Consider the following 13,857-nt stretch of genomic DNA (forward strand, 5'->3'; position numbering starts at 1 on the left):
GGCCGAGCGTGGATTCCCGGCGGCTTTTCGTGTTTTGGTCATCTCGCGCCGAGCGTTGAATCCCGGCGTCTCTTCTCGGACGGAGGACGAGCAGGGGAGGATGGAGGATGAGCAGGGAAGATGACGAGGAGGAGGATAGAAAGGAAGAGAGAATTCTACATATTAAACAAGTAGAGATCCTATCCAAGAGATAAAGCAGGTAGAGATATATCAGGAAAGAGAGATACGATCCTATAATTTAGGAGGAAGAGGAGGTTATTTCCGTTTTTAAGAAAATCAGAGCACGGTATAATCACGGTCGTTCCTATAATCACGCTCGGCAGTGTTTTTTTTTAATCACGCTCGGTATTGGTTAGCCGGCAGTTTCCAAGAGCACCCCAGCGGCCCAGCCCATGTAAGGCCATCAGACATGCTGCACGCCTTAAGTTTATTTTTATTTGCCATTATTTATGAAGAAAAAATATAAATTACCCGTTCATGCATGTAGTATATTATTTTTTAAAAAATGGCACTTCACACTCGTTTTAAAATTAATTATATTAACTTATACTTCCAATTTGTGATCATTTAGTGGACTTATTGTCCTAACATGATACATACTCAATGGATACTCTTACGTTTGTCTATGTAGTGTCAAAAACCTAACTTACAAGAAAGTGAATTGATCACTCTCATGTGTCACCAGAGTGAACCACTCTGACGTGTCGTCCGAGTTGAATAATAGGCTAATAACATAATAAGACAGTGAATTGATCACTCTCATGTCTCATGTCGCCGCTATCATGTGTCGTTCCAATCCGGACCTCTCTAAGATTAGCGACGATGAAAAATAAATATATTACATAGGATTGGATATAAAAGCTCATAGCCTCTCTACCAGCAGTTTTAACAAGAAATCAATTTTGCAATAAATGGTTTGTAAAAAAACAAATTACTAAAAATAATTCAATTTCAAAAATAAATGGTTTGGCAAAAAAAATAAATTATTGTAAATAATTCAATTTTTAAATAGATTGTTTGGAAAAAATAAATTATACCAAAAATGTCAAATTTAAAATAAATAGATTGGCAAAAAATTATATTAACTTATACTTCCAATTTGTGATCTTTTAGTGGTTCGATCCCATGTCTTGAGTTCTTGACTGAGTGGACTTATTGTCCTAACACGATACATACTCAATGGATACTCTCACATTTGTCTATGTAGTGTCGTAAATCTAACTTGCAAGGAAGTGAATCGATCAATCTCATGTGTCACCAGAGTGAACCACTCTGACGTGTCATCCGAGTTGAATAATAGGCTAATAACACAATAAGACAGTGAATTGATCACTCTCATGTCTCATGTGAGTGGACTAGTACTCTTAGCCCTAACATGTCGCCACTATCATGTCTCGTCCCAATCCGGACCTCTCTAAGATTAGCGATGATAAAAAATAAATACATTACAAGGTTTGGATATAAAAGCTCATAGCCTCTCTACCGGCAGTTTTAACAAGAAATCAATTTTTGCAATAAATGGTTTGAAAAAAAACAAATTACTAAAAATAATTCAAGTTCAAAATAATTGGTTTGGCAAAAAATAAATGATTGTAAATAATTCAATTTTAAAATAGATGGTTTGGGGAAAAATAAATTATACCAAAAATTTCAAATTTAAAATAAATAGAATAGATTGGCAAAAAATTATTTATGGCCCAAATAAAAAAATGGAACCCGTGGGCAAAGGAGATGGCACAAGCTAGGTCAGGCTCTACCATAAAGGGAGCCCAACAACAAGCCAAACCAGCCCAATCGGCCCACGTGATTCGTTTTTCTGATCCAATCTGACAGTGTAATATACAAGAGTTCGGAAGTTGCCGGGAGTCCTGCGATGTTAAGCTGAGTTCTTCGTTGGATTGCAAGCGAGGTGGGACTAAACATTTGGCGCGGACTGCTGTGCCTTGGCTTGGTCAGGACCACGCAATGGGCCTTGGTCCAGCCGCGGCCCGCTTGTTTGTCCCAGCAAAACAGGCTCCACATGGCTCTTTGCCGTTAGATCAAAACGGATGGTTGAGATACACTTGGCTTGAAATAAAAATCGAAGAACCCTAACTCTTTCGTCTCATTTCTCCCCCGTCTCTCCTCTCTCTCGTTTGCAGCCCCTGCCCTTCTATGGCATCTCCTCCATACAGCTGCCATCCTGTACAGTCGCGGGAGCAGCGGCTCCCTACCACTCGACCTCGCGGAGCAGCGAGGGCGTGAGATCCAGTGGCAATGGCCATTTCTATGTAGGACGCCGCGGGATCTAGCGTCCTTGGCTAGATCTGTCAAGGAGGGCGCGGGTTCCGGCCAACACGTCGAACCCATCCTGCGGCGTCATACAGGCACCGTCCACCAGCATCCTACACGCACCGTCCACCCGCCGCCATCCTCCAGGTAGGGCTTGGTGCATGCATAGGTCCATCCCTCCCCTTCTGTCCATGCTCGCAAATTGAATTTGTTTGCTTTAGATCAAATTTGAATGCTGATGTTCATCGGTTACTTTGTGTTAGTGTTACTCAGGCAGCTACTTTGCTATGTAGTTTATTACCCAAATTTCTATGCGATGTACTAGAGATCACGTATTTTCATCTTCTGTCTGTGTAGTCCATTTAGGGCCTGTTTGGTTGCCCGCATATGGGCGAAGCAGGCTCATTTTTTTCCTCTTTTGTGTTACCGATTTGTAAACCATAGTTGTGATTTTTGTTCACCTAGGTGTAGGCATGGCAGATCTGATTTCTTGAGGTACGGATCTATCCTCGTGTGTGTATATTTGTTATTTTTTTGTTTTGATTTTAAAACGCTAACTTGCATGTGCAAATAATTCTTCTTGTGGATTTGTGCGTGCAGATCTGACCTCCCTTCAACTGCTGCTGTGCTTTGCTGGTTCTTGTGCTCGTTGACGTGGGTATTTTGTTCTTCTCCTCCCCCTTTCTCCTCTCCCTCTAATCTGTACTGTGTGATGCATGCCGTACTTTTGAGATTATTAAGAGCAATTATATGAAGATCCCTATTTTGCTAAGCTATTGCTCAAGTCAATGATGACATTTTTTTTCCTGAGCTATTGTCCTAGTCTATGATGATTACATTGTTATGTCTGAGCATTTGTTTAAAATACATGAGATGGTTGTTTGGCCTATGATGATCCTAAAATACATTCTGAGGTGGCTGTGTTGCGTATTGATTATTGTTTCTCAGTTTATCATGACTCTCATCAGGACATGAGATACGTCCATCCCCAATGCAACAGGTGTACAATTTGGCACCTGATGGCTGAGGATGGCGTGTCTCATGGCCCCATGGCAGCCATGAATGTTTTGTTATCCCAGATTGACCACCATTTCTCAGTTGTTAGACAGCCACCATTGACATGTTCTTATGTCTATAGCTATTAATAAAAAAGCTGAGGCCAACATGTGTTTTTTCCCTATGGGTAAATTCATTGATGAATATTTTTTCCCTAAGATACTATGCTGGATCTGAGATATGGACATATGCAATGATGATTGTTTTTCCCCTAGGATACTACACTTGCTGGTTGTAACCTTACCACTCAAACAAAGTGGTAACTACACGGAATTAAATTGTTTGGCCTATGATGGTTCAAAATACATTCTGAAGTGGTTGTGTTGCTTATTGATTATTGTTTCTCAGTTCATCATGACTGTCATCAGGACATGGGAGACGTCCATCCCCAATGCAATAGGTGTACAATTTGGCACCTGATGGCTGAGGATGGCGTGTCCCATAGCCCCATGGCAGCCATGAATTTTTTGTTGTCCCAGATTGACCAGTTTTTGGCCACCAAGGATGAATGTAAAAATAAGCATTAAGTTGGGAAACCTTAACACCTGAGGCCCCTTTGCCTTCTTTATGTTGTCAATGATGTCACATGGTCTAAGGCTTTAGGCATGAGCAATGATGATTTATTTCATATGATATACAATTGATCTGAGGCTTTGGGCAGTAGCAATGATGATTTATTTTATATGATATACACTTGATCTGAGGCTTTCTGCAGTACCAATGATGATTTATTTTATATGATATACACTTGATCTGAGGCTTTGGTGTTGAGAGAAGTCAGGTCGCCACCAATTAAAAGAATGCAGCCCCTGGCAAGAAGCCACCTGGTGCCGCTGCCGCTGCCCCTATTTCAACTGTTGATGCTTCTGATGCTGTTTCAGAGCTTTGTTCAAAGCCTCTTGCAAGCTTGCGGTATAATTCACCTGCTGTTGGGAAATTTTCAAATTTCTTTCCATATGACATTAATTATAAAATTGAATTGATATTATTCTATAACTAAATACCTTCCCATTTTGTTAGGTTGACACAACTACAGGGGAAGCTGATGATGATGGTGTGGACGATGAATACCAGTTAGAGGACATTGAAATTGTTAGGAACTCCTGGGAAAATATGGACCCAGAAAATATGACCTCTCTAAATAGATTGTATCCATAACGTGACAACAGTGACTATATATAATGTAATGCGGTCCTTTGTCTGATGTTGTTAATAAAATCAAAATACCACTGAGGCCTCTGATGAATGAGAGAACATTTTGTACTGTAAGCAGGCAATATATTATAGTTTGATGTGACATCTTGACTACAATTGAGTTCTTGACTACATTTGATGTATGCAGTCAAATATATATGTATGCAGTTAAATATTAAACTGATATACTAGTTGCAACCTATATAGCTTGACAATATATCAATGGAGAACCATTTTGTCTTCAATATTTGGTTCGTAGAGTATGTCAACGAATCAATCTTATTTTGACGAATGAGATTTTATATGATATACACTTGATCTGAGGCTTTGGTGTTGAGAGAAGTCAGGTCGCCACCAATTAAAACAATGCAGCCCCTGGCAAGAAGCCACCTGGTGCCGCTGCCGCTGCCCCTATTTCAACTGTTGATGCTTCTGATGCTGTTTCAGAGCTTTGTTCAAAGCCTCTTGCAAGCTTGCGGTATAATTCACCTGCTGTTGGGAAATTTTCAAATTTCTTTCCGTATGACATTAATTATAAAATTGAATTGATATTGTTCTATAACTAAATACCTTCCCATTTTGTTAGGTTGACACAACTACAGGGGAAGCTGATGATGATGGTGTGGACGATGAATACCAGTTAGAGGACATTGAAATTGTTAGGAACTCCTGGGAAAATATGGACCCAGAAAATATGACCTATCTAAATAGATTGTATCCATAACGTGACAACAGCGACTATATATAATGTAATGCGGTCCTTTGTCTGATGTTGTTAATAAAATCAAAATACCACTGAGGCCTCTGATGAATGAGAGAACATTTTGTACTGTAAACAGGCAATATATTATAGTTTGATGTGACATCTTGACTACAATTGAGTTCTTGACTACATTTGATGTATGCAGTCAAATATATATGTATGCAGTTAAATATTAAACTGATATACTAGTTGCAACCTATATAGCTTGACAATATATCAATGGAGAACCATTTTGTCTTCAATATTTGGTTCGTAGAGTATGTCAACGAATCAATCTTATTTTGACGAATGAGCCCTCACATTAAAAATATAAAACAAAACACAAGTGCAAAACCAACGACTCACGTTCACAAATGAGTTCTTCTAAGGCTCCTCAATGTTATGGAAAATAATTCTATTTTAGAATAAATTGTTTGGAATAAAGATTATTGTGAATAATTCAATTTAAAAATAAATATAGGGCGAGGACTGCGCCTTGGTTTGGCGAGGACATGGCGATGGGCCTCGGCCCAAGTGCATCCCGGTCCCCTGCTTGGTTCTGCGCGTGCGTGCGTAGGCCGTAAGACCGAGCAACCAGGCGATGCAGCGAGACCGAGTGTCGAGTGGATGAGGGGGGAGGGTGGTCACCTGGCCAGAGCTCTTGGATGGGAGAGACGGAGGAGACTGATGGAGTTGACGAGTTTGGCTACTGCGGCATGGAGGTCCAATCGACGACCCCATGTGAGCATATTTTTATCTTATGTAAAGAATTTGAGACTGAATTGAAATCCTGTTTTTTGAGCATATTTTCCTGCCTTTTTTGGTGTTTTTTTGGTGTTAAGAAAGACAGATCTTTAGTTTTTATTTACAGGACCGACGTGACAATTCTGAGCCAGGAGCGGCAGGCTGCAGGCGGAAGGGCGCCTGATGCCTGCTGTCCTGATCAGAAACATGAGTGCAGTCATACAGCTTGCACTTTGTTTCTGAGCCTCACACAAGAAAATCGGAGAACCAATTTCACCATTTATAGGAACAAATTCTAATTGCCGTGGGAAGAGTGATTGACAGCTGATGAGTAGCCAATACATGAACGTCACTGCCAAATCAAAACACTCTTTAGCAGCCAGAGCCTACCATATTATGAGCTCCTGAATCCTGGATATGGCCGATGCAGGTGCCTGGCAAACAACTTGACAGTTTCAATTTGCCTAGGTCAATCTTTTGCTTAGGGTATGTGTAGGCTTCATAGTTTATGTTCTAGGCGAAGGAGCTCAGCTTTGTAATTGTGGTAATCAGGTCAACCTGTCATACAGAACAAATACGCACAAGTTAGAACAAAATCTCACTGAAGGCCTCTGATTTAAATTTGAATTCACAGTTGCATAAAGGTTTTAAAAAAATAACTATTGATAGCAAATTATCAGTTATTCTTCTATAAACTAAAGTGCACATCTTCACAACCGACATACAAGTTTACAATTAGCTACGTGACATATATTAATAATGCTTATCCTACAATCATATAATACGGCATGTATATCTATCTTTCATAAACTCACTGACCACAGCAAGCGGATCATTGGTAACTCATATATCCAGCACATCCTCAGGGAGCTTTGTTTCCTACAAATGAGAGGAATGTTAGCCATAACTACACATGCCTCACAGACAGCCACTACAACATTAATGACGAAGATTACTCTTAACTACCTCTTTTCGCAAGGAGCATGTTCGCCGATTGTGACCCTGTTCCTTACACAAGGTGCATTTCACTGTAGATTTCTTCTTTTTTGAAACTGACTTCAACTTTTTCTTTGGGGCCCCTCTGCCAGGCACATGCATGGGATCCAAGACATTTGTGGACACTGTGGAACCAACATCCTGTGCTTGCGGCAGCACTGGACCATAACTGTTGCCTCCGTTATCTCCTCCATTAGGTGGGATCATAGCAGCTTCCTCATGCAGAACATGTTTCAGACACTCATATGCTTCAAGCGACCGAGATGCTACAAAGGATGCCGTGTGACTGATATTGCGTAGCTCACGGTACCTGTGTAGGCTATCAGAGTAGTCATACATGGTGCTCTTCCTTATAGGAGCGAATGCAGCTTTGGCGCCCCTTGTCCACCTTTTCAAAACACAACATCCTGGAAGCTCGCGATCTTCGCGATAGCCCAATACAAAGAAGATGTGTGAGCAGGGGGTTCCAAGGGATTGTAACTTAAGACAAGAACAAGATATTCCCTTCACATTGCCTTCATCTACACATATCTCGCATTTCACAAAGTATTGTTTGTCTCCTTTATCAACCTTTCCAACAATATACGTCTGCATATCATAGCCATCTAGGTGCTCAATCATAAAACACTTGCTGGCTGCTCTTATGCTGAACTGCACCTTGGAAATAACTCCTGGTGTGAACGATTTCGCAGCCTCTTTCTCAATAATTGAAGCATCTGGTTGTAAGCATGGCTCAGAATTCTCTGCTTCAAAATCCAGATGCGCTTCATTACTACGCAGCCGTGAAAGGCAGTGGTCAAAGTGCTGTACCAGTTCAAATAGTGTCATTTTACGATCTAGATGTACCTGAAGCCTAGAGTTTAGGCTCTCACTCCGTTGGTTGCTCCTCAGTCCTAAATAGCACTTACCAGCATGATACGCAGCACACCAGATTTCCCTCCTCTCATACATCTGATACAGCCACGACTCCTTATCTGTAACATTATGTTTATCCAAGAATTCTAGCCATTTCCTCCCAACCTCTTCTATGGACCAACAGTCATAAAGAAAATGTCTGAAATCATCCTTGACGCCATCTTCGTGCAGATTACGCACAATGTTCTGCTCAATATGCCATATGCATAGCCTGTGCGATGAATTCGGCCACACCAGCCTGATTGCTCTCTGCATAGCAAGATCTCCATCAGTGATCACAGAAACCGGATGCTTCCGAGCCATGGCATCAGAGAATGTCCTTAGCATCCACACATATGACTCAATAGTCTCCTGTGCAATAATTCTAGATGCAAAGAGAACAGTGCTGCCATGGTGATTCACCCCAACAAAAGGAACAAGGGGCAGGTTGTATCGATTAGTTTTGTACGTGCTATCAAATACGACGACATCACCAAATGCTGCATAATCAAACCGACATTGACAGTCACACCAGAGTAGTCCCTTCAGGTGCCCTTCCCCATCAGTCTTGTATTGGAAAAAGAAATCAGGATCCCTACATTTGCATTCCGTGAGGTAACTGATGACTGTTTGAGCATCACCAGCGGCAACTGTCTCCACCTTATTGCGATGGCAGAAATTGTACAGGTCCTTCATTGTATATCCAACCTTATCGTATCCATCATACTGCTTTTGCATAATATCCATTATCTGGTATTTACGGATCCCAGAAATTTGCATCTCCAAAATCTCAGCTTTCTGATCATCGCTGATTCTTCTATGTGAACGCAGCAGACAAGCAACGTCTGGTTCCGCCATTGGATGGTTGTGTTCACCGATGAAATCCTTCACATACCACTGCCCTGTGCTCTGATCCCGTGCAATCACAAGTTTAGCACGACATCCAACACGAGTAATATTCAGTGGTTACCGCTTCTTACTCTCCCTCTTCAGCTCCTTCTCTTCCCGGAAACCTTCACGACTGCAGACAAACTTCCGAAGGGTAATTTCATTATGGCCACTATCCCACTCACAGTAGCTTCTCCTAACACTAAATCCTTTATGCTTACCATATTTGTTATAAAACTGAAATGCTTCTTCTTCATTACCAAACATCTGCCTAACAATTTCATTGTACTCCAGCAAAGAATCAAGACCCGACATTTCCTCCTACCTCAATCAGCAACATTAAACAAATTAAAATTCCACAAAACAAACTAAAGAAATTGAACAAAGACATGGTCGTAGCGGCGCAACAGAAAGCCTCATGTCCATGTTAACATTTTCAATTAAAAAAGAAATAAGTATGCCACGCTGAAACAATACTAGTGCTTGCTATAAACCAATATAAATAGTAACAAGGATAAAAAATTACTCTAAAAACTAGACCAAGCGCTAAGAGTAATTAAAGAGCAAATAGAGTTAAGTGCACAGCAAGATGCATGAATGACAATATGCAAAACCTCTACATCAACATATAGGCTTGCACACTATATAACAAATCAGTGAATGATACCAGGGCTTCTTAAGTTGTGGAAATGCTAGTTCATGTCATCTCTGCATGCTAGAATAATTCTAATAGTTTGTTCAGATAAATGTAGTAAGTTGAAATAGCATATGGTTTAGAAAACTGTCATTTCACACTTATTCTTCATCAATCCATCTCTTTTTAGAAAACCTCTGCATCAACATATAGGCTTGCACACCATATTATTATTTTTAATTTCATGAGCCCACAATGTACTACTGGTTCTTTAATAGCACAAAAAAACATGGAGGCGGGAGCAATAATTTAATAACATAAACACACAGATCTTTCAGACATTTCTCCTCTCTGAATATAAACAAGCCACTGATTATCAATAGATATTTATTGCAAACATTCTGTGTAAATCATGCATTGTCAAATGGGTTTCAGTACCTATTGGCATGAATTGACGATAGTGGCGCAGCGATTCCGGTGTCGCTAGCGGACAGGTCGCGCCGGTCTCTGTAGGCCGGGTTGTTTTAGAGGGGAAATCCACCGACGACCGACGAGCAAGGACAATGGTGAGGAAGGAGGGAGGAGCGAAGGGATCCCTAGGCCTCACGCGGGGGAGGGCAGGCCAGCAGCGGCGGCGCTGCACGAGGGCCGGGCCAAGGCAGGCCACACAATGGCGAGGGCGACGCAGCGATGAAGCAGGGAGCCTGCGGCGCTGCACGAGGGCCTCCGGCTCGACGCTGTGCGGTGGTAGGGAGCAGGGCGGCGGCAGCAGTGGCAGGGAGCAGGGCGGCGGCGCTGGCCTCCGACGCGACTGTGTGCGGCGGCAGCAGTGGCAGGGAGCAGGGCTGCGGCGGCAGCAGGGGTGAGAGCGATTTGGGGCCGTGGGCCGTCGGGGGGAGGGGGTGTGCGTGGTGGGGGTGAGGAAGTGAGATGGAGAAATGACCCTATTGTCCTTCAACGAATTAAATCAATACAAATGATTATTTTGGGGAGGCGATGGGAAGCGATTCCAACCATTGTAAAAGGTCTCTAATTATAAAATACAAACAAAAATGCTACAATATTTAAAAACTTTTCACTCCAATAACTAAACAAGGCCATGTCTGTTTGAACACCTGAGTGCGTGAACCCGCTGAGAGTGGGCTCTTTACACGTTGAATAAACTACACACGCTAATTAATTTTCTTGTATTTTTGTGTCCTCACTTTGTGCAAAAGGTTCGATCCGAAGTTAAAAACCTCTTATATCTAGGCTTCTAAGTTGGCTCAGCTCTACTCTAACTTCCAATATAATACTAAACTTTGCCGTTATAGTGTTTTTCGTAGCCACAATAACTCAGGTCTTGTTTAGTTCTAAAAAAAATTTCAAGATTTCTCGTCACATCGAATCAATATATGCATAAAGTATTAAATTTAACGAAAACAAAAACTAATTGGGTTAGAGTAAGGCCTTGTTTAGTTCCAAAATATTTTGCAAAATCGACACTGTAGCTCTTTCGTTTGTATTTGACAAATATTGTCCAATCATGGACTAACTAGGCTCAAAAGATTCGTCTCGTCAATTTCGACCAAACTGTGCAATTAGTTTTTATTTTTGTCTATATTTAATACTTCATACATGTGTCTAAAGATTCGATGTGACGGGAAATCTGAAAAATTTTGCAAAATTTTTTAAAAACTAAACAAGCCCTAACCCGAATTCAGTCCGGCCAACGTGACCCAACGGACTAGGTGTCACATGAGTGCTACCCTGGCAACGTGACCTGACGACGTTGATGCTACTATGACATGACAGTGGGCCATCTTTTTATGCTTCATGCTTATCGTGTCGTGTATAAAAAATTTAAATAAAACTTGCAAATATGCCCGTGCATTGTAACGGGAGAAAAACATCAAATGGCCATAGAAAAAGATGACATAATATTACATATTTTATAAAACTTAAGTCCATATTTATTTTATTGATAACCATGACATTTATGGTATTATATAGTTAATATTTACAATAATATGTAGCTTGGAGACATATTCATTTAATAATAAAAATAAAAATTAGTTAAACTTTATTTTACTCTAATATTACCTCTTAATATACTTTAGTATTATATTAAAACATGAGAAGTTTGTTGCTAGCTTTATTTTTTTATTTATAGGTTTCTATAAAATATGATATATCAGTTAAATGTATGTAGATTATGAATACATGGGCTTATGAAGTGTTTATATGACATAACAACACATCGTGCAAAGGTAGTGGAAGCATCTTTTTTTTTATTTTTTACATACCTAAATTGATTGTAAATTATTTAGCAAGCATAAATCTAGGTAAATTAGTAAATCAGTGAGATATGCAGGAATGGTGCTAAAACTTTTACCACAAATCAAGCATCACATTAAATAGACTACCATAAAATTTCTATAATAATTGGAGCAAGATAACTGCAATTTCAATATTACACTAAAAAGCATAGACAAGCATCTCCAGTAAAAAAATATAGTAAAATTTATGATATTTTTTGTTTATTGCACGAATCTACATATGTGGAGCTGAAAAAAAAATTGTTTTGTAATTTTTAGATTTTTTCTATGAATTACTACATATTTATCAATTTTCAGCCAATTTAAAGAATAAAAGAAAAGTAAATAGGACAAACACTTTGCATCTAGGTCCCTGTATTTTTGTTATTCTCAACATATTCTGATATGTATTGTTAATAATTAGGAGATTTTACACTAAGAATCTTAGAAAACTTTATATTCCTTTTTTTCCTCTTGGCTACGCTGACAGGCCGATCGGAGGCAAGGGCTGACCGGATTCCGAAACCTGCCGGATAGAAACAAAGTGGCAGACTGAAATTTTCACTCTTTATAAATAGATATAGATGAACGGTCAAACATAATGTCTCAAAATAAAAAACATTAGTTTTTTTGAGACGGGGGATAATAAGTACTTTCTCTGTTTGCAAATAAATACATGTCATGTTTTTTGAATAGTCAAACTTTTTTTTAAGTAAATAAATATATTTTATGTTCAATCTAATATATATATTATATATAATAAATATTTATATATTTTTATAAAAAGTTTGACTCTTCGAAAATTGTGGAATCAGCTTAAACAGATGCTGCAGTCAGCCAGGTACTGTGCCAGCAGCAGCAGCCGGCAGCTGCTTTTTTAGCTGCAGTTCAGCGCGTGACGGTGGCGGTGCGGGGCCGACGCCCGACGGCGAGCTTTTGACGATGGCGAGCTCGTGACCCTGGCTAATGATAAGTTATAGTTGAAAGTACTATTTATTAATTTATTATGAAAGAAAAATATCGTTAAATGTCTGACAGCGGCAGATAAGCTTAAGTGATCAGACTCTCGAAGATTTCGGTGATGGTGCAAGGTTGGGAGGTGCTCTGCACACCAGAGTATCAGCAAGAGTTCATCTCCAAGCTTGCAGAGCTGAAAAGCCTAGCAATAACACCTTTGAGGCTACGTTGATGTTGCTGGACTGCAAAGGAGATCGGTTCCTATATTCGAATGCGTTTAATTGGAAGAGCAGTCACATTTCTGTTGAAACTAGAGAGAGGTTATCAAGGGCTACTATTTTTGAAGATTATCTGCCGAATCTGTCAGCCATTCAGTAATGTTTTTCTCTAACAAATCACAATAAATTAGCGAACAACACTTTTAGCGATGACTTATCAATACTTTCAGCGATGACTTATCAGCCAAGCGAACAAGAGAAAATAGTTGGACCTATCCAGGCTAGACATAGCTAGCTGGTGGCATGTAACAGCAGTGGGAGGTGTTTCTGGTAGCAATAGTCTAAGCTAGCGAGCTATCTGTGTTAGTTTTTCTTTTTCAGACTGGGTTGTGTGCCCATATAATTTCATTAAGAGGAGAAAATTGATGTTACACAACCGATCATGAAGCCTGCTTGAACAAGGCGAGCAGCCTCGAAAGAACCCAGCATTAGAACCTAGCATCTAGGCTTGAACAAGGCGAGCAGCCTCAGAAGAACCGGGCGTTAGGACCTAGCATCTAATGGATGTTCTGGGGTTGGTGTTCTAAACTTGTGCTATCTGGGTTGGTTAAACTGAAGGGTGTTTCCCTTCCGAATGCTGTATTTTTTTTTTTTTTGACAACATCCGAATGCTGTAATTGAATTGATGTCTTTCATTAAAGGGGCTTGGTCTCAGAACTCTAAAAAAAGATGAAGCAGGTGTGCCAAAGGACGAAGATATTCCACATTCGAAAGCAACGGTCGCGAAATTCTGGTACATGTGTTCGGAAAACATGGCTGTGGTCACTGGTCAGGTGACAACTAAGGGAAACAAACACAATAATCTCTTGTTGCTTCCATTCCAGATTGCACAGGTGAAGATGTTTACTGCTATAAACAGGCACGACAGCAACCACAAAAAATTGTCAGGATGACAGCATCATCATA

The 13,857-nt window shown here is 40.2% G+C and overlaps 1 protein-coding gene across 1 annotated transcript; it reads right to left on the reverse strand.

Moving 5' to 3' along the window:
- LOC8061555 (protein FAR1-RELATED SEQUENCE 5) lies at positions 6,521–9,100 on the reverse strand. Its single transcript, XM_021453622.1, has 4 exons — positions 8,868–9,100; positions 7,065–8,714; positions 6,823–6,886; positions 6,521–6,565 (listed from the first exon to the last, which is right to left on the reverse strand). Exons 1-4 carry the CDS (start codon positions 9,098–9,100, stop codon positions 6,521–6,523), a joined length of 1,992 nt encoding a protein of 663 aa, XP_021309297.1.

This window comes from Sorghum bicolor, chromosome 2 (genome assembly GCF_000003195.3).
Source record: "Sorghum bicolor cultivar BTx623 chromosome 2, Sorghum_bicolor_NCBIv3, whole genome shotgun sequence".
Taxonomy (NCBI): domain Eukaryota; kingdom Viridiplantae; phylum Streptophyta; class Magnoliopsida; order Poales; family Poaceae; genus Sorghum; species Sorghum bicolor.

Coding starts and splice junctions, on each gene's coding strand:
- LOC8061555 (XM_021453622.1), bottom strand. CDS start 9,100: ATGTCGGGTCTTGATTCTTTGCTGGAGTACAATGAAATTGTTAGGCAG. Junction 8,715..8,867: donor AAGAGGGAGAGTAAGAAGCG/GTAACCACTGAA, acceptor GCGTTCACATAG/AAGAATCAGCGATGATCAGA. Junction 6,566..6,822: donor TGATCCGCTTGCTGTGGTCA/GTGAGTTTATGA, acceptor TCTGTATGACAG/GTTGACCTGATTACCACAAT.